The 26,116-nt window shown below is 42.4% G+C and overlaps 1 protein-coding gene across 1 annotated transcript in view; it reads left to right on the forward strand.

Annotated features, from left to right (window-relative positions):
- chd7 (chromodomain helicase DNA binding protein 7) overlaps positions 1–26,116 on the forward strand; it is a 191,466-nt gene that overhangs the window by 57,264 nt on the left and 108,086 nt on the right. Inside the window, exon 5 of the mRNA XM_078397437.1 lies at positions 24,338–24,473. Coding sequence (XP_078253563.1) covers positions 24,338–24,473 — 136 coding nt within the window. The remainder of the gene's footprint in view (positions 1–24,337; positions 24,474–26,116) is intronic.

Genomic DNA, 26,116 nt, shown 5'->3' on the forward strand with positions numbered 1-26,116 from the left:
GTAGACTGTAGGAGAGCTCCCCCTCCCCTCCCCCCACTCACCATCAACAACACCGCAGTCACATCTATGGAGTCATTTAAGTTCCTTGGAACCATCATCTCCAAGGACCTTAAATGGGGGGCCACCATGGATTCCACAGTCAAAAAGGCCCAACAGAGGATGTACTTCCTGCGGCAGCTGAGGAAACACAATTTGCCTCAGGCAATAATGGTCCAATTCTATTCTGCCATCGTAGAGTCTGTCCTCACCTTCTCCATCATGGTCTGGTTTGGCTCAACCACCAGGCACGACATCCGGAGGCTGCAACAAATTGTTCGATCAGCCAAGAAGGTTGTTTGCTGCAACCTTTCCCCTCTTTGACGAACTGTACACTGCAAGGGCCAGGAAGCGAGCGGGCAAGATCTTCTCTGACCCCTCACCCTGGCCACAAACTCTTTGAAGCACTTCCTTCTGGAAGGTGACTCCGGACTGTCAAAGCCACCACAGCCGGACATGAAAACGGCTTTTTTCCACAAGTCATAGCTCAACTCAATAACCCAAAGTCTGTAGTCTCTTTTTGCACTGGTTTATTTCATGTTTAAACTGTAATGTATTCTTAATGTTTTATGCTTTATTCTTAATTGTTTACTGTATGTTCGTGTTACTTGTGAGCGGAGCACCAAGGCACATTCCTTGTGCACGCTTGGCCAATAAACTTATTCATTCATTGCTCAAAAATATTGCCATTGTACTTGGGCATCGGAAGAAACGTATAATATAGTGTAAATATTTTATCAGAAATAAAAACTGTTGAGACAGCATACAATAGAGGTTTCAACATTTTGATATCTTCATAAATAAGAGTTAACCCCAGTGCAATCAAAAGTTCAGAATTGCATGATAATCAAAGTGCTGGTGAGTTTCTGCCCTTAAAAGTAAGAATAGCCTGTGAAAGGGTACAATTACAAAGTACGATGTAAAAAAACCTAAATATCCTAGTTTCCATGAATCAAAGTGAGGAATTCTAATGTATAGGAAAGAACTGCAGATGCTGGTTTAAACCGAAGATAGACACAAAAAACTGGAGTAACTCAGTGGGACAGGCAGCATCTCTGGAGAGAAGGAATGGGTGAAGTTTCAGGTCGAGACCGTTCTTCAGACTAGTCGGAGGGGGGGGGGGGGGAAAGGGAAATGGGAAATATAGACGATGATGTAAAGAGATAAAGAACAATGAATGAAAGATATGCAAAAAAGTAATGATAAAGTAAACAGGCCATTGTTAGCTGTTTGTTGGGTGAAAACGAGAAGCTGGTGCTCCTTGGGTGGGAGATAATTGGAGAGAGAGGGAATGCCGGGCTACTTGAAGTGAGAGAAATTGATATTCATACCACTGGGCTGTAAGCTGCCCAAGTGAAATAAGAGAAGTTGTTCCTCCAATTTGCATTTAGCCTCAATCTGCAAATGGAGGAGACCTAGGACAGAAAGGCAAGTGTGGGAAGGAGAATTAAAGTGTTTAGCAAAGGGAGATTAGGTAGGTCCAGGCGGACTGAGCGAAGGTGTTCAGCGAAACGATCGCCCAGTCTACCTTTGGTCTCGCCGATGTATAAGAATCCACATCTTGAACAACGGATACAGTAGATGAGGTTGGAGGAGGTGCAAGTGAACCTCTGCCTAACCTGAAAGGACTGTTGGGGTCCCTGGACAGAGTCAAGGGAGGAGGTGTAGGGACAGGTGTTAAATCTCCTGCGGTTGCTGGGGAAGGTACCCGGGGAGGGGGTGGTTTGGGTGGGAAGAGATGAGTAAACCAGGAACCTGCGGAGTTGGTAAAATAAATTTACGCGTGGATGTTCCCACGACGATGCTTCTATGTTAACTAGGGTGCTCCTTGCCTGATTTTGGTCCAGTTGCTCTCTCTGGAGAATGCTGTTTAACCAGCTTTTACATGCATGTTTACTCCTTTTCTATCCCCCCCACCAAACCATTGCAAATTAGTGTACTTTATCACCATTGTAAAAAAATATTTATGCATTCTATGCATCCTCTGCTGCTTACTCTGCATGATCCAATATTGGTAAATTTTGTAGGAAAAGGACCAAGTCACCAGAATTTCCATCAAACAAATAACTTTCTTGTTTTATCTCCTTTTGTCAGAATCCTGGACACTGTTAAAATCCCCTCTTGTGAATAATTAATCTACATTTCAATATTACCTTTTTGGATTTGGAAGGAATTGTGTTTTGGGAATATATGCACAATTTAATTTTTCTTTGGAAATTGCAGGAAATTTTTAATGCCGCGTTACTGTAGCCAGTGTATAATTTGTTTTCATAGCTTTGGTTAGGTGGATAAGGTTGTACAACTGACATGAGGTTTTGCTAGACAGTGGTGGCAGCATGTGAAGTAAAAATGACTCATTGTTTCCAGCAGGTACTACTGGTATTTTTAACTGCATTCAAAAAATGTTGGCTTTAATATTGATTATGGTTAACATATGCTTGAACTAATACACATTCTTAAACAGAGTGGATTTTTTGTCATGACAGCAGTGTATTTGAACTGCTTGCTTTTGCCATATATGTAGATGGTTCATTAAAATCTCTATATTTCAATATGCTATCTAATTTGACATTTTCAACATAATTACTGCAGAATTATGCTAATTGCAGGACATTGTAGTATTTTGTCAGGGAGTGGTAGTTTGGGTGACTCATCAGTTGGTGCTCTGATCTGAACCACAAGTTATCGGGTAATGCCATTTTGATGTGTTCAGTTTTCTGTTACTGCTGTGCAATGAGTTGGACAAGAGATAATTTTGTATTTAAAAAAATGAAACTTTTGGCCAAGTGGAGTTCCGAAAATAAATATTGGATGGCATCTTTTGGAACAGGGGTGTCAAACTCATTTTACGCCATGGGCCGGAATGGGCAAAATGTGACTTTACGCAGGCCGCATCAGTTGTGCGCGCGCGAACGCACGCGCCCGTGCTCCCACACCTTTCGTTGCCTTCGTTTTTTCAATCTGCTCTCATGTGTCTCTGCTATAACTACAAAGTGTTTCACTTTACGAATTTCATTTCTTATGAAGAAGATTGCCTAGCAAGCATTACTTTTATGATTGATATCTAGGGCCTAGATAGAGTGGATGTGGAAATAATGTTTCCAGTAATAGGAGAGTCTAGGACCAGAGGTCAGTATCAGAATAAAAGGTCATGCATTCAAAATGGAGATGAGGAGGAATGGGTGGGGAATCTGTGGAATTCATTGCTACAGACAGCGGTGGATGCCAAGACATTGGGTATTTTTGAGGCAGAGATTAATAGGTCTTGATTAGCTTATAGGGAGAAAGAAGACAATAGAATGTGGTTTAGAGAGAAAATAGATCAGCCATGGTTGAATGGCAAAGTAGACTTGATGGGCTAAATGTCCTAATTCTGTTCCCCTGTCTCACAGTCTTCCTACAGCGTTTATGTTTTTCCCAAAATGGGCTGGCTGGGTGGTGAACAGCTGACAGCAGCTACCTGGCATGGTGAAAGATGGTCTGTCCATCATCTCACCTGAAGGGCTCGCTCCCCATCCTTCTCCTCGTGTCTTTCTTCCTTCCCCTCACATCCTCTCCCCTCACCTCTCATGTCCTTCTCTACCCTCACCTTCTCCCTCATCTGCCCTCTTCCTTTCCTCAGCTTATCCCTTCTCTCATCCCCACTTCCTTCCTACTCACTCCCTTCCCTCCCATACTTCATCCTCTCTCCTTACCTCGTCCCTAAATCCCCTCCCTTCCCTCATCCCTAAACGCCATTCCTTCTCTCATCTGCTCCCTTCGTCACTCCCTTACTCCCTACTTCCTTTCTTTACCACCTACTCCCCCACTCCCCTCCCTCGACACCCTCTCTTCCCTTCCTCATCCCTAAAAACCCTCCCTTCCCTCATCTGCTCCCCCTCCCCTTCCTTTACCACCACCTTCTCCCTTCTACTCCCTATTCCTACATAACTACCAGCACGTCTTCACATCCCACCTAACCACTACCATGTACCCGAGACCCAGTGAGTTTGTGGATAGAGGCTGCTGGGAATTCGCCGCACTGAATGGGGCTGCAGGCAGCAATCCAAAATCTGAATTGCTCTCCAGGGTGAGAGCTCTGAGTTTTCCCCAGCACGGCCCCTTCCCGCCCGCGTCATTGCATGGCCTGTCCTGAAAGAGAGAGCGAGAGCTTGAGAGGGAGAGAGCGCGGCTGCCCGACAGATACATAATAAATGGTCGCGAATATACTTCCCCCACTCCCCCCAAATCATCCCACTGGCTGGATTGGACCCCTTCGTGAGCCGGATGCGGCCCGCGGGCCAGTTGTTTGACACCCCTGTTTTAGAGCATTATATGTTTAATTCTTTCTTTGTCTTCTAAATGTATTTGTGTGCCATAGCTTCAACAGTGAATAGTAAAACAGCATGTATTGACAAAAGCTTATACGGTATAGATTTAATTTTGTCATAACTAATTTTGCCTTTCTGCCAAACAATGCCCATATAAAAGCTAGACGCAAAATGCTGGAGTATCTCTGGGACAAGCAGCATCTCTGGAGAGAAGGAATGGGTGACGTTTTGGGTCAAGGCCCTTCATTTCTATCTTTGGCGTAACCCAGCATTTGCAGTTCCTTCATCCACACAGTGCCCATATAAATGTTGGGTGATATTAGAGCAGGACATGAGCATATTTCTCAATGCTGCACAAAGAAAAGATGTGCTTCTGCAACTTCCAACAGCATGATGTGAATTTTTACTGATGTGACTCGTGTGTCAGTCATGAAAGCAGGAAAAATGATAAGTTGCTGACTCTTGGATGGACCACAAACCAATTTCCTCACACTACTTTTCTTTGTTTAGTTCTTGACTTGATGTGTTTTATTTATTTATATTTTATTTATTTTTTCGGTCAATACAATACAACAGATTGACCATACAGCTGTGAAAGATAAATAGTACGAAATCATTGTATCAAAAATAAAACAATATAATCACTATAATCGCATGTATTTACTAGGTTAAAATGGTGTGCTCCCATGCCTAGGCATCAGTGCTACTGTGGAACATCAGCCTATTATGCCATAAAACCACCTTTTGTTTTATTTTTGCACTTTTCTATGTGTAACCTTTCCTTAGTGTAAAGGACTAAAGTGACCAACTAAATCTGACACATGGCGCAACTAGAGTCCAGAAATAATCTTGCCTTGACTGGGGAATGATAAGTGACTTAGTGATCATGAGACAGCCAATTAACGTCCTATTCTTTCCACTGTCAAATTACCAGAAGGGTGTAATTCACAAGGAAGGAGTTGGGAATACCAAATCCAATGGGACTTTACTTCTGTTTGAAGCATAACGTTGTCACAGCCAATTTCCACAGATTATTACAAGACCATTTGGCAACAGTGGTTCCATTCAAGGCTCAAGAACTTACATTGCATTATCATTGCAGTAACATTCTGCAGGGATGTCAGCTTCATCCAAATCATGATAATCACTGACAGTTACCTGTAGTTCTTTGTACTTTCCATTTGTTAAGAGGCTCTTGGTTTTTCTATCAGAAAATGGAGGGTTGCTTTGATGAGAATGACCAAAAGCTAATTCCCTGTAAACAAATGGCATTTTAGGACTGGAAATTCTGCCATGTGCCTCAAGGGGAAAATAATCATCGCACGTAACCCAATCTCTACATTTCTGATCCCAGTCTAAAAGTTTCTAGGAGGATTAATTGGCCTTACTTTTGGATCCTTGTAGCTACTCCTTGCAGCATAGTAGGAATCATTTATAGTTTCCAAGGTTTTGGGCATACACACTGACTGCAGCAAGCTAGTTCTGCATTAGAATGAGCCATGGGGTCATATGACATTTGCTTATTCCACTGAGATGCTAGGTTAACTCGTACTTGAAAGCAATACCACCCATTGAGATGGCACTACTCTTCCGATTTACTCTTTCAAAAAGTATATACACCTTGTCTTTTGAATTGGCTGTCTCCTGCTGGCCGTGTCTTAGACATGGCAGCGATGTCACCATTTGAGTGTCTGAGTTCTTGGACTTCTATAGTCAACATCGCTTTTTGCGCTGTAGCATAGAGAAGAATGGGCTTCATATTAAGCATGCCCAAAATACAGATTATCTATCAACTGTCCCTGCAACGCAACTGCCTTTTCACTTGGCATCCACAAAGTACTGTCAGCTCTAATGGCGAGTCCACATCATTCCTAATGCAAGAACCCTAAAAGGTGCTCTGATAGGAGCTCCATCAAAGATTAATAGGGCAAATTATCCCTTCAACAATGTTTTTAAAAATGCCGTGAAAAACTAAGTACATCAGCCCTGGCTCATTGGTCAAAATGGAGGAGGAACATTGAGGATGGTACTGAGAACCTTGTCATTGAGCGCACACAGAATCTGGTAAAAATGATGGAAGAAAGCTATCACCACCCTTAATACCCATCTTTAGCACAACTGGCCCACCTGTGGCCAGTCTGCACATCCCACATTGTCCCCTTTAACTACTTCAGAAGCGGTGAGAAAGCAAGTAATTTTTGATCCCCTTTTTGAATTATAAGGAAATGGACCTGCCATTGGCAGTAAATCATTTTGGAATGTCTGGAAGTCATGGAAAGCACTAAACTGCAACTAATGCCCAGTTGAGTAGTAATTATGTGTTCCTGAGATATCCACTGTGGCCAGTGCTTTGCAGGAAATTATCAGTTTTACTTTTTTTTAAACTTCTATTTGTGCAGTATACATAGGCTTAGAATTCTGCACTTGGAGCTAATCTTCTGATTGTAAAAGTTTGAACCATAAACAATACATCCAATTTTGTATTTTAAATCTGCTGCCAACAACTATGCACAATTGCCGGCGAGGCAGCAAAATTGCAGTGAATTACCTGATTACTGGTCCCTAACTTAGGTGTGTGCATTTTGTGAGGTTGGAACTAAACTGTGGATCACATTGAAAGGTGTCCTGTAATCATTCGAGTGTACCAGCGATCCAAATAGCTATGTAGATACAAAATGCTGGAGTAACTCAGCGGGTTAGGCAGCATCTCGGGAGAGAAGGAATGGATGACGTTTCGGCTCGGGACCCTTCTTCAAACAGATCTGCAGTTTTTTTTCCTACCCAAATATCTATATCAGATTAAAACCAAAATATTTTTTGCTATTTTCTTTGCATCAGCCATTGTGCTCCTATATCCCCAATAACAAACGAGAGGAGAAGACTATATATGAGGACGAATTCTATTGACTTGCTCCCAATGTAATAATGGATCTTTTGTCTCCCATTTCAATGGACAATTTCCAAAGTTCACGTTGGTCTGACATTTGACAATTAAAGAGAGGAATTTCCCCATTTTTGCATCATCAGCTGCTGAAAGTTGGAATGAGAAATTAACGTTCAGATTATATTAAAAAGGACAAAGTGCTAGAATAACTCAGCGGGTCTGGCAACACACATCTCTGGAGAACAGGTGACGTTTTGGGTCAGGACCCTTCTGCTGGCTCGGATTGCATTATTTACTTAAGTTTTATTGGCAGAGAGTGAACAAATATGGGAAATGACAGAGACAATAGACGGCAGATGTTGGAATCTGGAGTAAAACACAATCTGCTGGAGGAAGTCTGTGGGTACATTGCCGAAACCAAGTGCAGACTGGGCACCTAACTTGCCGAGCTCTATTTGCCATGGCCATCTGGAGCTCCCAATTGCTATCCATTTTATTCCTCATCCCATTCCTGCACTGAGTTGTTGATCCACAACCTCCTCTGCTGCTAGGGTTAGGTCAAACACAAACTAGAGGAACATCTGGGTTATATATTCCAACTCCTATTCCTCGTATTGCATCTGGGTGGTCTACAATTTGATGGCGTGAACATTGAGTTCCCTATTTTAAGGTAAGCTGTGCTCTCTGTCCCTTTTTCATTCCATCTGATCTACCAAGTCCTTTCACACAATCTTTTCAATCACCTCCCTCACTGGCTTCATCTGTCCAGCATGCTGTCAACACAGCATGGAAACGGGCCCTTCGGCCACCGAGTCTGCGCTGACCAGCGATCACCCATACACTAGTTCTACCCTACGCACCAGCGATGATTTACAGAAGCCAATTAACCTACAAACCCTCATGTCTTTGGAGTGTGGCAGTCACGGAGAACATACAAACTCTGTAAAGACAGCACCCATAGTCAGGATCGAACCCAGGTTTCTGGCGCAGTAACGCAGCAACTATGTTGCTGTGCCACTGTGAAGCCCAAAGCATCTGAGATGTTTTTGTTGGTCTCCTTTTGTTTAGCCTCCAGCTTCCGACGTTTCCTACAGCCCTCTCTTCCTGGTCTCCTCTCCTTCCCACTGTTCCCATCTGCCCGACCTACCTTTCTTATTTGATTCCATGCTTTTCCTTTTCCAATGGCATTCCATTATCTGTAGCCCTTTGTTGCCTTCCAGCTTCTGTCATTATTTCCACCCTTCTCTTCTCCACCTGACACTAATTGCCAAACAACCTCTCCTCACCTGGATCCACCTTGCTGACTACTCTTGCTCCATTCCTCACCCCTCACCTCTATACTGGCTATCCCCCTCCATTGTTCCAGTGTAGATTTAAGGCACTGACCCAAAATATCGATTGTCCATTTCCCTCCACAGATGCTGTTTGACCTACCAGGTTCCTCCTGTGGTTTATATGTGAATAATGAACTTTGATCATTAAATAACCTGAAAGCATTTCCAATATGCAAAGTTGTCATCCAGTCATTTCGACCTAGTGATGACGTCTGAATGCATGTAAAATACAAATTAAAATCAAGTCTAATCGCAGCCAATCAGGATCTAACTCGAGCATGAATACTTGCTAACTCGAGCATGACAACTCTACTTGAGACAACCTGATAACATAGTTCCACGTTGGAACTATGATTGGATAGGATAGTCGGGCTATAGTCTGGTGCGAATTGAAACAAATGTAAAGTGTCCATTAAGGAATTACTAATTTTATGTTGTTGGCTTTTCTGAACTTATTGTGATCCAATTTGTGGTAAGACTAGGTGAGTTTGTAGGTGAATTATGAATGTTGGTGTTTAAAGGAGGTTTGCCTAAACGGAAATGGAAAATCCCCCACCTACTCAAAAGGTTTGGGGAAAATAATGGTTCAACTCATGTTTTGTTTCTAAATGTGTAAGATTGAAGATTACTGTAAAACTTTGCATATTCCTGTTCTGAGATGAAAAGATATGATCTGAGAAGTCACCTTTTAGAATAATTAGCACATTCTGAAAAATCACATGAGCTGAACCAAATAATCCACTGCTTGCGATGAATAGTGTTGTCAATGTGGTATTGCAGGCAAGAATTAAATGCTTGATTTTAATAGTTGCTATCTAAATGTGGTGCTTCATTTTGCAAAATACTCAATGACTTAATACCTTAATAACGTATGTTTCTTTTAACTTGTGCTACCCAATCAAATAATTGTATTCCGCTTCACCTAAAATTGCAGCTTCATGATATTGTTTTGTGAGCAATTTGAATTGATCATCGCATGCATTCCTTCCTGACAACCAATAGGCCAGTTGTTGTTTATAGCAGAATTTTATGGTTGCATTCAGACACCTTGTATTGAGTGACCAAAAACAGATGTGAGTGTAAACCTAGTGAGGTACTGAGTCGTTAGAATACTCGTTTTAAAATCCGAAATAACAAAAATTAAGTTGAGATCCTAAAACGTACTACCAGGACTGTAATATCAGCACCAAAATAGACTTTAGTTAGGTCCTGAAATTCTATGTTTCCAGAAGCTCAGAAACCTAGTGCAAGTTCAGATATTAAATGTGTATCATACTAGATAATTCCATCACTTCAATGATTTGGGGAGTGCACTGTGCATTCTCAAAATTTTCGTTTTAATAAAACATGAACAATTTTGTACACAGACACAACCAATTGCAAATCCTCTATCAATACCTTAACCATGACTTACATTGGGTTTTGGAGCTTTGCCATGGAAGCAGAACACCTCCAGCTGTTATTTATTCACTTTCCCCTGTACAGTCCTTTGGCCATATCTGTTCCTTCATTGACACAGAAGTGTCTGGTACTATTAAATACTGGCAATATTAAGCTGTAGACCTGCACTTTCTGACATAATTCCAGCAGTCTTCAGTATGTTGTATAACGGGTCTAGGTTTTATCAGTGTTCTCTCAGTTTAAAAGAAACATTGGGAAGTCAAAAATCTGTAGGCACACTACAGCCTTATCTTTCTCATGTTGAAGCAGACTGTTTCTGATCTCAGTATTTTCTTTTACAATGAGCTGAGGTTTCCACACAAAGACGAGTTCTGAATTCTACAACTTTGGTACTGCAAATGTGCTGCCAAAACTCTTAGCCATGCATCTGACACTTAACTTGAGGCTTAACGAGCAAAACAGTAAGTGCTGGAAGAACTCGATGGGGTAGGCTGATTCTGTGAAGGAAATGCGTAAAAAACATTTCGGGTAGGGATGCTTCTTCGGACTCATTGGAGTAAAGTGGAAAAAAGTGGAGATGGGACAAAGCCTGGCAAGTTATAGGTGGATACAGGAGATGGGGGCATTTGGCAGATGGGTGGAATAAGTGACACAGCCTGGTGAAAAGGAGATCAAGGGCATTAGTTAGGAGATTAAAATGTGAAGCCAGATGCAGGGATATGGGAGGGGGGGACAAACAAACAGAAACTATCCAAACAGATATATACCAAACACAAATGCAATTAAGTCAAGCTCAAGTACAACCAATAGAGCAAAGAAGATAGTGCGGAATATAGTTCTCAGCACTGAAGCGTATCAGTTCCATACACAAGTTCAATGGCCACAATGGGATAGAGGTGAATCAGACATAACCCTATCTTATGGATGGACCATTGAGAAGCGTAATAACCAAGGAAGAAGCTGTTCCTGACTCTGGTGGTGCACACATTAAAGCTTGTGCCTTCTAGTGGATGGGAGAAGGGGTGACTGGAGTGGGTGGGGGTGATGGTAGAGGGAGCGATTTGGGTGGCATATTACTTGAAATTATAAAAATTAAATGTTCATACCATTGGGTTGCAAGCTACCCAAGTTGAATACGTGGTGTTGTTCCTCCAGTTTCCTTGTGACCGTACTCTGGTAATAGATGAGGTCAAGGACGTAAAGGTCAGTCTGGGAATGTTGTGGAGACTTAATGGTTAGCAATCAGAAGCCCCAGCAGGCTTTAGCAGATAGAGCTTATTTGGCGAAATGGTTGCCTCATCTACACTTGGTCGCACATATGACTCTTTCCTCCCCACCGCAGAGCCCATACATTTTTCCCAACATCTCTCGCGCCTAAACACCTTTTCCCAAGGGCTGCTGTGTGTATGACGTCACCTCTCTCTTCACTCACACAAACAAGATGGACGCCGTTAGCGGATCCGCCCGCAATCAGGGTCTCCCCTCTCCTCTCCCCTCTCTCCCCACACTCTCCCCACTCTCCCTCACCCGGGGGACACTCTGAGCACAAGGGAGATGCTCTCCCTGCTATCGCCTGGGCCCAGCGCGCTGCCGCCCTATCCGATTCCAGTAGTCCGGGCTCGCCCAGACCACAGTAACGGCCGCACTCCGGAGCTCCCTCCTCCTCACTGCAAGTGGCTTTCGCCACCAACGGGTCCGCGGAGGGGAGGGGAGTGGGGGCGAGTGGATGGAGGGGAGGATGGGGTAAGAGGGGGTGGGGGGTGGGGGAGGAGAGAGGGGGCTGGTGGGGAAAGTGGGGGTGGGGAGAGTAAGAGTGGGGGGAGGAGGAGAGAGTGGGGGTGGGAGGGAGAGTGGGACGGGGAGGGGGCAGCGGGGGTGGGAGGGGGGTTGGTAGTGGGGCACATTTTTCCTGCATGTAGCCTGTTCAATCCCTTAAGAATTTTATGTTTCTATAAGATCCCCTCTCATCCTTTAAATTCCAGTGAATCTAAGGCCAGTCAATCTATTCATTCATCATATGTCAGTCCCGCCATCCCGGGAATTAACCTGGTGAACCTATGCTGCACTCCCTCAATAGCAAGAATGTCCTTCCTCAAATTGGAGACCAAAACTGCACACAATACTCCAGGTGTGGTCTCACCAGGGCCCTGTACAACTGCAGTAGGACCTCCTAGCAAGCAGCTCTACTCAAATCCTCTTGCTATGAAGGCCAACTTCCATTTGCTTTCTTCACTGCCTGTTCCACCTGCATGCTTACTTCAGTGGCTGATGTAGAAGGACATTGCGTTGCACCTCCCCTTTTCCTAATCTGATACAATTCTGGCGCCCTGTGCTTGCCACCAAAGTGGATAACCTTTATCCACATTATACTGCATCAATGACCAGCTCTGAACGAATTCTGCAACACTCTAATTGTGGTTGTTGATGCTTCTTCACTCTCATCTGCCTGCTATTGGTAACCATGACTCCAGGTATCATTTGCAGAACCATAAACAATTAAGTATAGCCATTCCATCTTGTTCTCCTGCCTTGAGACCTTTCTGTATACCCTTTGCTTTTCCCATTCTGATGATCCAGTGCCCTCCATAATGTTTGGGACATTGTCAGATTTTATTGAAGGCCATTTTTATACATTTTGGTTTCACCATGTAGAAATTACAGCTGTGTTTATACATTGTCCCCCCATTTTCAGGGCATCGTAATGTTTGGGACACATGGCTTCACAGGTGTTTGTAATTGCTTAGGTGTGTTTAATTGCCTCCTTAATACAGGAATAAGAGAGCTCTCAGCACCTAATCTTTTCTCCAACCTTCCATCACCTTTGGAAACTTTTATTGTTGTTTATCAACATGAGGACCAAAGTTGTGCCAATGAAAGTCAACGAGACTGAGAAACAAGAATAAAACTGTTAGAGACATCAACCAAACCTTAGGCTTACCAAAATCAACTGTTTGGAACATCATTAAGAAGAAAGAGAGCACTGGTGAGCTTACTAATCGCAAAGGGACTGGCAGGCCAAGGACGATCTCCACGGCTGATGACAGAAGAATTCTCTCCATAATAAAGAAAAATCCCCAAACGCCTGTCCGACAGATCAGAAACACTCTTCAGGAGTCAGGTGTGGATTTGTCAATGACCACTGTCTGCAGAAGACCATGCACAGAAATACAGAGGCTGCACTGCAAGATGCAAACCACTGGTTAGCCGCAAAAGTATGGAAGAGAGAAGGAACTGCCCAAGATCCAAAGCATACCACCTCATCTGTGAAACACAGTGGTGGGGTTGTTATGGCCTGGGCATGTATGGCTGCTGAAGGTACTGGCTCACTTATCTTCATTGATGATACAACTGCTGATGGTAGTAGCATAATGAATTCTGAAGTGTATAGACACATCCTATCTGCTCAAGTTCAAACAAATACCTCAAAACGCATTGGCCGGCAATTGTCTACAGCAAGACAATGATCCCAAACATACTGCTAAAGCAACAAAGGAGTTTTTTGAAGCTAAAAAATGGTTGATTCTTGAGTGGCCAAGTCATTCACCCGATCTGAACCCAATTGAGCATACCTTTTATATGCTGAAGAGAAAACTGAAGGGGGCTAGCCCCCAAAACAAGCAGAATCTAAAGATGGCTGCAATACAGGCCTGGCAGAGCATCACCAGAGAAGACACCCAGCAACTGGTGATGTTCATGAATCGCTGACTTCAAGCAGTCATTGCATGCAAAGGATATGCAACAAAATACTAAACATGACTACTTTCATTTACATGACATTGCTGTGCCCCAAACATTATGGTGCCCTGAAATGGGGGGACTATGTATAAATACTGGTGTAATACTGGTGAAACCAAAATGTATAAAAATGGCCTTTATTAAAATTTGACAATATGCACTTTAACCACATGTGATTTTTTTCTATTCCAAATCTCAAATTGTGGAGTACAGAGGCAAATAAATAAATGATGTTTGTCCCAAACATTATGGAGGGCACTGTATGGAGGGCACTATATGGAGGGCACTGTATATCCTGTTTTGTATTTTCATGCACTGAAGCATTTGCAGGATGTTTGAACACAAATTTTTGCTTGTTCATAACAAACAGAAGCAAGAACTATTTTGTTGGGAAGAGGGTGCAGCAGTACTGAGGCATAGGTCTTAGCTCTCTCAAGAATGTTGTCAATGCCTTTGATTTTCAATGAGTGCTAATTGGGTGACATTAAGAGGCAACTAAATATACTTGGTCATCAATGGTATTGCAGACCTGTTTTGGTGAGGAAGCACCACTGGTACAAACAGAAGAATTGTTAAGAACGTTCATTTATTTGTGTTAAGGTAATACACACTGAATTAGCACTAAAATTGTGAACTTTGGGGATACTTGATTTTGCTTATATGTTAAATTCTATTCATAAGGACATACTTCTATGTTGTTTAACATACAGTGAAATGTGGCTTTAAGTTTCCGGAATTATTATCACACAAATTGGACTAATTATGGTGTAGAAAACATTCAAAGCAATTAATAGTCTTCCAGTTCCTATGAATGGGAAGGTGTGTTTTGGAAGGTTCAAAAAGACAATGAAAATCCCTTAACACTGAAATATTTCTGAGGGACGGTGATGGGAGAATATTGATACCAAATATTCAAGAGAAAATAATTGTGCAGAAAATGGATGGGCATTGAAGGCATGGAAACATTATGCAGCCATATTGTATAGTGATATTCTGGTCTACTATACACCATCTGTGGTAGGGGAATTTAAAAAAAATTAAAGTCAGTAACAAAGTGTTGGTCACCATATTATTGGAAAGATGATGTCAAGTTGGAACGGGTGCAGAGAAAATTTGCGAGGATGTTGCCAGGACTTGAGGCCCTGAGCTATAGGGGGAGGTTGAGCAGGCTAGGACTTTAACCTCTCATCCTCCTGCGCTTCAAGGAATATCTTACAGAGGTGTACAAAATTATGAAAGGAATTAATCCGCAAAATACATGAGTATTTTGCCCAGAGTAGGAACAGTGGAATTGAGAACCAGAGGACACAGGTTTAATGTGAGGGGGAAAGATTGTAATAGGAACCCGAGGGGTACCATTTTGACACAAAGGGTGATGGGTGTATAACGAGCTGCTGGGAAGGTAGTTGAGGCAGGTACGATCATAACATTTAAGAGACGTTTGGATTTAGCGGGTTATGGGCCAAGAGCAGGCAAATGGGACTCGTGTAGATCTGGGCTTCATGTGGGCAAGTTGGGCCGAAGGGCCTGCTTCTACACCGTGGCTCAACAATTTTCTTTACTGCGTGATATGCTGGCAATGTTAGTTTGAAAAATGTGTTCTAATATTAAAACTTCCTAATGATTTAAAGGAAGCTATTTGTGCATCTATTTTAAGTGAAGTGGCAAATAACTTAGATGACATTTGACTTAATATTAAACTGAAAATGTTTGATTTATAATGCAAGGCCACCCATAGTGATTGTTCTTTGCTAATAATCTACTTTATTGTTTTTTAAAAGTAGTTCAGAACTTGCTTCCTATTTTGGTCAGTGTAGCCTAAACTCCAAATTGAGTGTGGTTTTGAAACGATGATTAGCTTGCTTATAGAAAACGTGGTTTTGGCAAGGGATCAAACGGTTAGCCGTTCTTTTTTGATTTAAGCAAATTTTGGGAAACGTGTAGGGTCTTAAAACACCTTTTGCACTGATTTGTTAAAAGAAACCGCAAAATTGCTGCCGCGCAGGTGTTGCAAATTTTGATGGCTGAGTGAGGGAAGCAGATGGCTTTAGTCGGTGGCGTCAAGCCAAGAGAGCAGGTGCTGGTCACGTGACTGCTGGTTACCAGGGTAATCTTATTGCTCTTGGCGTGCAGATGAAAGGAAAGGGGCCCCAGTGTTCAGCTGTAGTATTGTATAATTTGCGGCCGTTAGAGCGGAAATAAATGCTGGAAATGGAGTCTCATGGCAAGAGAAGCTGATGGCAGTGTTTAGTAAATACTAAAATAATTGGTGTGGCAATAGGGCTGAAAATTAAGTGATTTTTTTATTATAGCTATATCAGATTGGTGTATGGTTCAGCATGCCTTTTTATATCAATCTTTTTGTCATTACATCTACATTACATGTAAATAAGGGAATTTATGTTCTTTGAACATGTGCATGGTTCCCATCAGTTAATTATTTTATAAACACTTTGTCCAAGAGGATTCAACCAATTCTAGGGCAGTTGGATAGACTGGTGGATCTCAGTTTGCACACTAGCTTTGTTTAACAATCCCTACCGTCTTCCTGTTGAAAACATTATTCTGTTAAAAGTAAAGTGTGTTTAATCCAGTTTTTGAATTCCACTTACTCGTGTTAGTCACTTGGTCATTGTGCTCGGTCATACCTGGAAGTTATCTTCACTTGTCGAATCTACAACTCACTGAATACAGAAGGATTATAAAGTGCTCATCTGGAAGTGCAAATTTGCTTACTTCACGTGCAATTATAGGTAAACTTGGTGATCTGGCACAAACATAACTTACCGTATTATATATCCAGATAATTTGGTTTCAGTCTGGTACTTCTGTAAATTATTTGAAAAGAAATATTACACTCCGAACAAGGTTACTTAAATGTTTTTGGCTGATATTTGTGGCTTAAATACTGAAGTTCCAACCCATTGAAGAATATGGGACTAGTGCAAGAAAGTAAAGCTAATGTAGAAAAATTGTCTTGGCCTTACTGAAGCAGAGCAGGCAAGAGGGGCCGATTGGCCTACCTTTGTTCTAAGTTTGTTAACAATTTATCCTGTTTAATTTGCACATAAATTGATCTCTTATTTAATCTGCTTTGAAAAATGAATAATTGAAACAAAGTTCTGTAAAATTCTTGTTGACTAAAATTAATGTGAAAACTTAATATTCCACCTCCAATGTAATGGTGACCAGTTGCATGCTGCAAATTTTGTTTCATTGATCTAAACTAGATTGATTTCACAGCATTTGATAGAATTGTATAACTTTTTTACATACTTGACGACAGTGCTGTCAATTTGTTTTCCTGCATTCCTATATATTACATTTGCCTTTTCAGTATTTCTCCAGTAGATGTGCTCATTTGAAAACTGGTAACTGAACCAAGAAATTATACACTACCCAAAAGTAATGTCAACGGAATTTGATATTAAATGCATCTAAACTTCAGTCCATCCCAACTGTTCCTCACCCAAACATCATGCCATCCAGATGTGGACATCTTTCATTGTTCTTTAGTTGAGTTTATGCCCTGGACTCTGTATGCAATAACATTAAGGAATGTCATCAGCAAAAAGGTTGCATTGGTTCAAATGTCAGATTATGATGACTTTAATGTACTTGGAAAAAGGGTAATAAAAGCATGCCATGTCAACTCCTATCCTCAATGCAAAGGTAGTAAAAATCGTAAACTCTCAAGCTTCATCTATTTGAGAGTAAAGAGCATTTACTTATTCTTTTTTTCCTGTCTGTTTACAATTAATGAATATATTTGGAGGTATTATTCTTTGTTGGATTGTGAATAAGTATTTGGGGATTACATTTTATCAAGTTATTGATATTATTTGGCTTTTTCAAAGAAAACAAATGTTGCAGGACCTACACGGTGAATGGTAGGGCTCGGGGGAGGGTTGCAAGACAAAGAAAGTGGAATTAAGTGAAGCATTGCTCTGGAAAAGATGAAAGGTGGCCTGATTTGAGAAAGATTCAAAGAAGCATAAAGACATATTGCAAGAGAGAACAACACATGTTGGAACCAGAAATCGCAACCGAGATACACTTGCAGGTGGCCAAGTGTTCTAAAACTATTCTGAAGAGTGCAGCTTATTAGAGTCAGAATTATACAACACACAAACAGGCCATTTGGCCCAACTCTATGCCTATCCAGGAGTCTTTCTGATCCCATCCCATTTGCTTGCGTTTAGTTTAGAGATACAGCGTGGAAACAGGCCCTTCAGCCCGCCGAGTCTGCACCGACGAGCGTTTCCTGCGCATTAACTATCCTGGGGCGAATTTTACATTTATACAAAGTCAAATTAACCTAGAAACCTGTATGTCTTTGGAGTGTGGGAGGAAACCGCAGACGAAAACCCACGCAGTCATGGGGAGAACGTACAAACTCCCCGCATACAGCGCCTGTAATCTGGATCAAATCCGGGTCTCTGGCGCGGTAAATGCTGTAAGGCAGCAACTCTACTACTGAGTACGGGATGGTTCTTAGGAACAGCATGCTTGGGTAACGTGGTGGCCTTGTGTAGTCACTTTCAATTCACCTCTGGAATTCAGTTCTTTGGTCCATGTTTAGAGCAAGGTTACTTACTATATGTAGTGGGAGGGAGGAACTGAAGGGAATCCACATTAGTCAGAAAATGGTGTTAGGTAAACTGTTGGGACTGAAGGCAGATAAATCCCCAGGGCCTGATGGTCTGCATCGTAGAGTAGTCAAGGAGGGGGCCCTTGAAATCGTGGATGCATTGGTGATCATTTTCCAATGTTCTTTCGACTCTGGATCCGTTCCTGTGGACTGGAGGGTAGCCAATGTAACGCCGCTTTTTAAGAAAGGAGGGAGAGAAAAACAGGGAATTATAGACCAGTTAGCCTTACATCGGTAGTGGGGAAAATGCTGGAGTCAATTATTAAAGATGTTATAACCGCATTTGGAAAGCAGTGACTGAATTCATGGATGCATGAAGGGGAAATCATGCTTGACTAATCTTCTGGGATTTTTTTAAGGATGTAACAAGTAGAATGAATAAGAGAGAGCCAATGGATGTGGTGTATCTGTACTCAAAAGCCTTTGACAAGGTCCCACACAAGAGATTAGTGTGCAAAATTAGAGCATATGATATTGGGGGTAGGGTATTGACATGGATAGAGAACTAGTTGGCAGGCAGGAAGCAAAGAGTAGGAATTAATGGGTTCTTTTCAGAATGGCAGGTAGTGACTTGTGGGGTGCTGCAAGGCTCGGTGCTGGGACCCCATGGTTTACAATATATATTAATGATTTAGACAAGGGAATTAAATGGTAAAATCTCTAAGTTTGCGGATGACACAAGGCTGGGTGGCAGTGAGCTGCGAGGAGGATGCTATGAGGCTGCAGGGTGACTTGGATAGGTTGGGTGAGAGGGCAGAACAATGGCAGATGCAGTATAATGTGGATAAATGTGAGGTTAACCACTTTGGTGGCAAGACAGGTAGGCAGATTATTATCTGAATGGTGTCAGATTAGGAGAAGGGGAGGTGCAAGGTGACCTGGGTGTGCTTGGTACATCAGTCACTGAAAATAAGCATTCAGGTACAGCAGGCAGTGGAGAAGGCTATTGGCATGTTGGCCTTCATTGCGAGAGGATTTGAGTTTAGGAGCAAGGAGGTCCTACTGCAGTTGTACAGGGACCCGGATGAGACCGCACCTGGAGTATTGTGTGCAATTTTGGTCTCCTTATTTGAGGAAGGACATTATTGCTATTGAGGGAGTGCAGCGTAGGTTCATCAGGCTAGTTCCCGGGATAGCAGAACTGACATATGATGAAAGAATGGGTCGACTAGGCTTGTATTCACTGGAATTTAGAAGGATGAGAAGGGATCTTATAGAAAAATTCTTAGAGGATTGGACAGAGTAGATGCAGGAAAAATGTTCCTGATGTTGGGAGAGTCCAGAACCAGGGGTCACGGTTTAAAAATAAGGACTGAGATGAGGAAATGTTTTTTCACCCAGAGAGTTGTGAATCTGTGGAATTCTCTGTCACAGAATGCAGTGGGGGCCAATTTACTGGATGTTTTCAAGAGAGAGTTAGATTTAGTTCTTAGGGCTAAGGGAATCAAGGGATTTGGGGGAAAAGCCGTAATGGGGTATTGATTTTGGATGATCAGCCATGATCATATTGAATGGCGGTGCTGGCTTGAAGGGCCGAATGGCCTACTCCTGCACCTATTTTCTATTTTGTTTGGAGTTTAATGGCTGCAGATAACGGCTGAACTGAATGTCATAAATCGGCTTGGTATGATGTTAAATTGTTCATATAATAATAAATGATGGTCATGAACCCTAGATTCAAAGGATATTGGAGATATGAAGAGATTTGCAGAGCAAAAAATAAACTATCTCCATTTTCATTATGTTTTGCACACACTTGTCTTTCATCCCATTGTTCACAAAATGGTTTAGCACCTCCCTCACCAGTTCTCTTTCCTCTGTTTAGACTTGCTGGGGCCCTGTTTCCTTTGCTCCATTTACATCTACTGGGCTCCATATAAAATTCATAAGTACATAAAATCTGTTTGTCCAAGGGCACCAAAATATTAGTTTTTCTGTGCTGCCACATTTTTCTGATGTTTCCATCTTGTGTTGATGCTCTTCCCATTTAAACTCATTTTGCTGAAATCATCCATAATTTTGTTTCTTCTGGACTTATCTATGTAAACACATTACTGAGATAACCTCCATTCTGTAAATTTGAAATCGGACAACTGCTGACTTATTCAAAATTGCGAAGGCCTTTTAACCCTTTATCGCTGTTGTGTGATCTGTTTTGGTTCTTAGTAAAGCAATGGTTCAATTAAAAATGCTCATCCTTGCTTTTGAATCCCTCTATGGGGTTACCCCTCACATCTTCTGCAATCTCTCCCAGCCCCTTCACACTCCTATCCAAATTAATCGCTCCACCATCGGTAATTTCCTTGGTCTTTCCATGTCAAATAATACACGGGCTGCCACTGTTTCCTTCTGTGATATGTTCCTTAAACTTTACTTCCTTAGCCAGCCTCTTAGACAACAGGTGCAGGAGTAGGCCATTCGGCCCTTCGAGCCAGCACCGCCATTCACCATGATCATGGCTGATCATCCACAATCAATACCCCGTTCCTGCCTTCTCCCCATATCCCTTGACTCCGCTATCATTAAGAGCTCTATCTAACTCTTTCTTGAAAGCATCCAGGGAATTGGCCTCCACTGCCTTCTGAGGCAGAGTTCCACATCTTCACAACTCTCTGGGTGAAAAAGGTTTTCCTCATCTCCGTTCTAAATGGCCTACCCCTTAATCTTAAACTGTGCCCCCTTTTTCGGGACTCCCCCAACATCGAGAACATGTTTCCTGCCTCTAGCTTGTCCAATCACTTAATCGTATATGTTTCAATACGATCCCCTCTCATCCTTCTAAATTCCAGAGTATACAAGCCTAGTCGCTCCAGTCTTTCAACATACGACAGTCCCGCCATTTCGTGAACCTATGCTGCACTCCCTCAATAGTAAGAATGTCCTTCCTCAAATTTGGAGACCACAACTGCACACAATACTCCAGCTGTGGTCTCACTAGGGCCCTGTACAACTGCAGAAGGACCTCTTTGTTCCCGTACTCAACTCCTCTTGTTATGAAGGCCAACATTCCATTAGCTTTCTTCACTACCTGCTGTACCTGTATACTTGCTTTCAGTGACTTTTGAACTAGGACACCCAGATCTTGTTGGACTTCCCCTTTTCCTAACTTGACACCATTCAGATAATCTGCCTTCCTCTTCTTACCACCAAACTGGATAACCTCACATTTATCCACATTAAACTGCATCTGTCCACTCACACAACTTGTCCAAGTCACCCTGCATCCTCATAGCATCCTCTTCACAGTTCACACGGCCACCCAGCTTTGTGTCATTTGCAAATTTGCTAATGTTACTTTTAATCCCGTCATCTAAGTCATTAATGTATATTGTAAATAGCTGCGGTCCCAGCACCGAGCCTTGCGGTACCCCACTAGTCACTGCCTGCCATTCTGAAAGGGACCCATTTATCCCTACTCTTTGTTTCTTGTCTGCCAACTAATTTTCTATCCATGTCAGTACCCTACCCTCAATACCATGTGCTCTAATCTTGTCCACTAATGTCCTATGTGGGACCTTATCAAAGGCTTTCTGAAAGTCCTGGTACACTACATCCACTGGCTCTCCGTTGTCCATTTTCCTAGTTAAATCCTCAAAAAATTCCAGGAGATTAGTCAAGCGTGATTTCCCCTTAAATCCACGCAGACTCGGAACGATCCTGTTACTGCTATCCAAATGTTCCGCAATTTCTTCTTTTATAATTGACTCCAGCATCTTCCCCACCTCTGATGTGGACCAGCTAACTGGTCTATAATTTCCTGTTTTATCTCTCCCTCCTTTCTTAAAAAGTGGGATAACATTAGCTACCCTCCAATCTACAGGAACTGATCCTGAATCTATAGGACATTGGAAAATGATCACCAATGCGTCCACAATTTCTAGAGCCACTCCTTAAGTACCCTTAAGTACTTGATGAACTGTCTTGTATCCTTCACAGCCCTGAAGATTATGGATTTTATATGATGTACTGGACAGATGACGGCCCAGGTCAGGACCCCTCCCCCAGTCCGGGGAGGGGTCCCCACCCGGGGCGTCTTTACATGTTCCCCGGGGATGCAATCTGGCCCCCTGAGTTACTCCAGCATTTGGTCCCTTTTTTTTAATGTGGACCAGCATCTGCAATTCCTTGTTTCTGTCTTGTGTGCTTGGTCTCATAACCAATTTTTGATCAAATTTAATTCATTTGGCTGCTTTACAGTTGATATATGAATAAAATGTATTGTTTAGGCTGGATTAGTCAGGAGGTGGTGATATTAACTTGAGAACCCAGAAGAATTTTCATTCGAAAAATAATGAATAATACCTATTTATAGTCATAGAGTGAGACAGTGTGGAAATGGGCCCTTGGCCCCAACTTACCTACACTGGCCAACATGTCCCATTTACACTAGTCCAACCTGCCTGCATTTGGTCCATATTCCACCAAACCTGTCCATTCCATGTACCTGTCTAACTGTATCTTAAATGTTGGGATAGTCCCTGCCTCAACTTCGTCCTCTGGCAGCTTATTCACCGCCTTTTGTGTGGTAAAGTTACCCCGCATATTCCTATTAAATCATTTCCCCTTCACCTTAGACCTGTATCATCTGGTGCTTGATTCATCTACTCTGGGCAAGAGAGTGTGCATCTACCTGATCTATTCCTCTCATGATCTTATATACCTCTGAAAGATCACCCCTCATCCTCCTACGCTCCAAGGAATAGTGTCCCAGCGTACTCAACCCCTCCCTACAGCTCAGACCCTCTAGTCGACGCAACATCATTCATTAATCTTCTCTGAACCCTTTCCAGCTTGAATCGGAGTATTGTGTGAACCCAGTCATGTTTTTACATTCAATTAAATAAATTCTCATTGAATTAGTTGATTTCTGTTTTAAGTATTCATTTTTCTTTAAAAAATTGACTGCTGTTTAAGGATCTTTTATTCAAATGCAAGTTATTATATCTGTATGGCTGAGTCTAAGTTGCTATGGACTAGTGACTCCCCAGTTTGATTGTTGTAGGATGTCAGCATTGTTAATGTTTTGAACTGCAACGGTACGTGTTTTGGGCCTCTTATAGGAGATGATTACGTGGGTTTCATGCTTGAGTGTTTTTTTTAAAGTTTAGTTTTTTATTCACACGTGTACAGAGGTACAGTGAAAAGCTTTTGCGTGCTAGCCAGTCAAAGAAAAGGCCATACATGATTGCAGCGAAGTCGTCCACAATGTACAGATAAAGGGTATAACATATGGTGCAAGATAAAGTCCAGTTAAAGATAATTCAAAGGTCTCCAATGAGGTAGGTGGGAGGTCAGTACCACACTCTATTGGTGAGAGGGTGGTCTAGTTTCCTGATAACAGCTGGGAAGAAACTGTTCCTGAATCTGGAGGTATGCATTTTCATACTTCTGTGCCTCTTGCCTGATGGGAGAGGGGAGAAGAGGGTCTAGGGTGGGACTGGTTCTTGGTTATGCTGGTGGCATTGCTGAGGCAATATGAAATGTAGAGGGAGTCCATGGAAGAGAGGTTGGTATGCATGATGATCTGTGCTACATCCACATCTCTCTGCAATTTCTTGCAGTCTTAGATGAATCTATTCCCAAACCATGCTGTGATGCATCACGATAAAATGTTTTCTCAGGCGCATCTGTGGAAGTTGGTGAGGGTTTTTGGGTACATGCCGAACTTAGTAGGCCTTCTAAAGAAGTGGAAACATTGGTGTGCTTTCTTCGCTGTTGCTTTAATGTGGCTGGACCAAGACAAATTGCTGGTGATACTTATTTCTAAGAAACTAAAGCTTCCGACCATCTCTACCTCGGTACTAACATTGTATACTGCTTTTGAGATTTAACTTTGTTACATGATCATGAAGTGATTGAATTCGGGGATTTGATTTCCTTGTGAAACACGCTTTGCTAAAAACTAAAGAAATCTTTAAGTCTTATTTGTAACATTGAGTTCTATTTACTGTTTTGCTTCATATTAACACAAATCTATGTTTTGTAGCAACAAGAAAAACATGCCAGAATCAGCAGTTGGAAAGAAAAAAGGAAAACGGAAACATGAATCATCTCCTGAAAATTCAGATATGGACAAAACACCACCTCCGTCTCCACAGGAAGATGATGAATTGGGAGTACAGGTGAATTTGGTCTCAAACCTCTTTTCCCAAGCTTGCACATAGAATACATTACTTGAATTTTATAACCTCCATATGATGTACCTTTTAATAAAATGATTGGTGCACTGCTTTCCATTGTAGTCGGATTTTACACCTGCTTATGGGATCTCGTGCAGGACAGGCACGAGAGAGGCTAGAAGTTGGTATGTAGGATGGTGTGGGAAAGGTTAATGGACAAAATAGGCAGGTGAAAGGCGGAGAGCGAGGAAGGAGGGTTGGTTTAAACTGCACGTATTTTAATGCAAGTGACCTGATGGGTAAGGCAGATGAGCTTAGGGCATTGATAGGTACGAGCGACTGGGACGTTGCAGCCATGACTGAAACCTGGTTAAAGGAGGGAGTGGACTGGCAGCTCAATGTTCCGGAGTACAGGAGCTTCAGGAGAGACTGGGGTGATGGAAAAAGAGGGGGGTGGGGGGGGGGTGGTTGCATTGTTGGTTGGGGAGGATGTCATGGCTGTGTTCAGAGGTCACATTACGGATGGTTCGTCTAGTGAGGCTATATGGGTGGAGCTGAGGAACAAGAAAGGGATGGTCACTTTGTTGGGGGTGTACTACAGACCCCCCCCCCGAATAGTCAACATGAATTAGAAGAACAAATATGCCGGGAGATTGCGGACAGCTGCAGGTCAAATAAGGTTGTTGTAGTAGGGGATTTTAACTTTCCCAATTTAGACTGGAAAAAGCATAGCGTGAAGGGTTCAGATCGGGTCCAATTTCTCAAAAGTGTTCAGGAGAGTTTTCTTAAGCAGTATGTGGAGGCCCCCACTAGTGAGACGGATCTAGTATTGGGAAATTGGGAAGGGCAAGTTAATGAAGTGTGTGCAGATGAGTCTTTTCGGACTAGTGACCACAGTTCGATTAGGTTTAAGATAGTTATGGATAGGGATAGAGAGGAACATAGAAACATAGAAAATAGGTGTAGGAGGAGGCCATTTGGCCCTTCGAGCCAGCACCGTCATTCATTGTGATCATGGCTGATCATCTACAATCAGGAAACTGTGCCTGCCTTCTCCCCATATTCCTTGATTCCACTAGCCCCTAGAGCTCTATCTAATTCTCTTTCAAATTCATCCAGTGAATTTGCCTCCACTGCCTTCTGTGACAGAAAATTCCACAAATTCACAACTCTCTGGATGAAAAAGTTTCTTCTCACCTCAGTTTTAAATGGCCTCCCCTTTATTCTTGGACCGTGTCCCCTGGTTCTGGACTCCCCCAACATTAAGAACATTTTTCCTGCATCTAGCTTGTCTAGTCCTTTTATGATGTTATACGTCTCTATAAGATCCCCTCTGATCCTTCTAAACTCCAGGTGTTAAAATGCTCAACTGGGGTAAGGCCAACTTTGAGGGTATGAGGGAAGGTCTCGTTCAAGTTGACTGGAGCAGGTTATTAGATAGGAAAGGAACATTGGCCAAGTGGGATGTTTTTAAAAGTGTACTGAAGAAAGCTCAGGATGTGTACGTCCCTGTTAGAGTGAAGGGCAAAGCAGGCAAACATAAGGAAGCTTGGCTGACGAGGGAAATTGAGACGTTAGTCAAAAACAAGAAGGATACATGGGACAGGTGTTGGCAGCTGGGATCAAGTGCATCCCTGGAGGAGTTT

This window comes from Rhinoraja longicauda, chromosome 4 (genome assembly GCF_053455715.1).
Source record: "Rhinoraja longicauda isolate Sanriku21f chromosome 4, sRhiLon1.1, whole genome shotgun sequence".
NCBI lineage: Eukaryota > Metazoa > Chordata > Chondrichthyes > Rajiformes > Arhynchobatidae > Rhinoraja > Rhinoraja longicauda.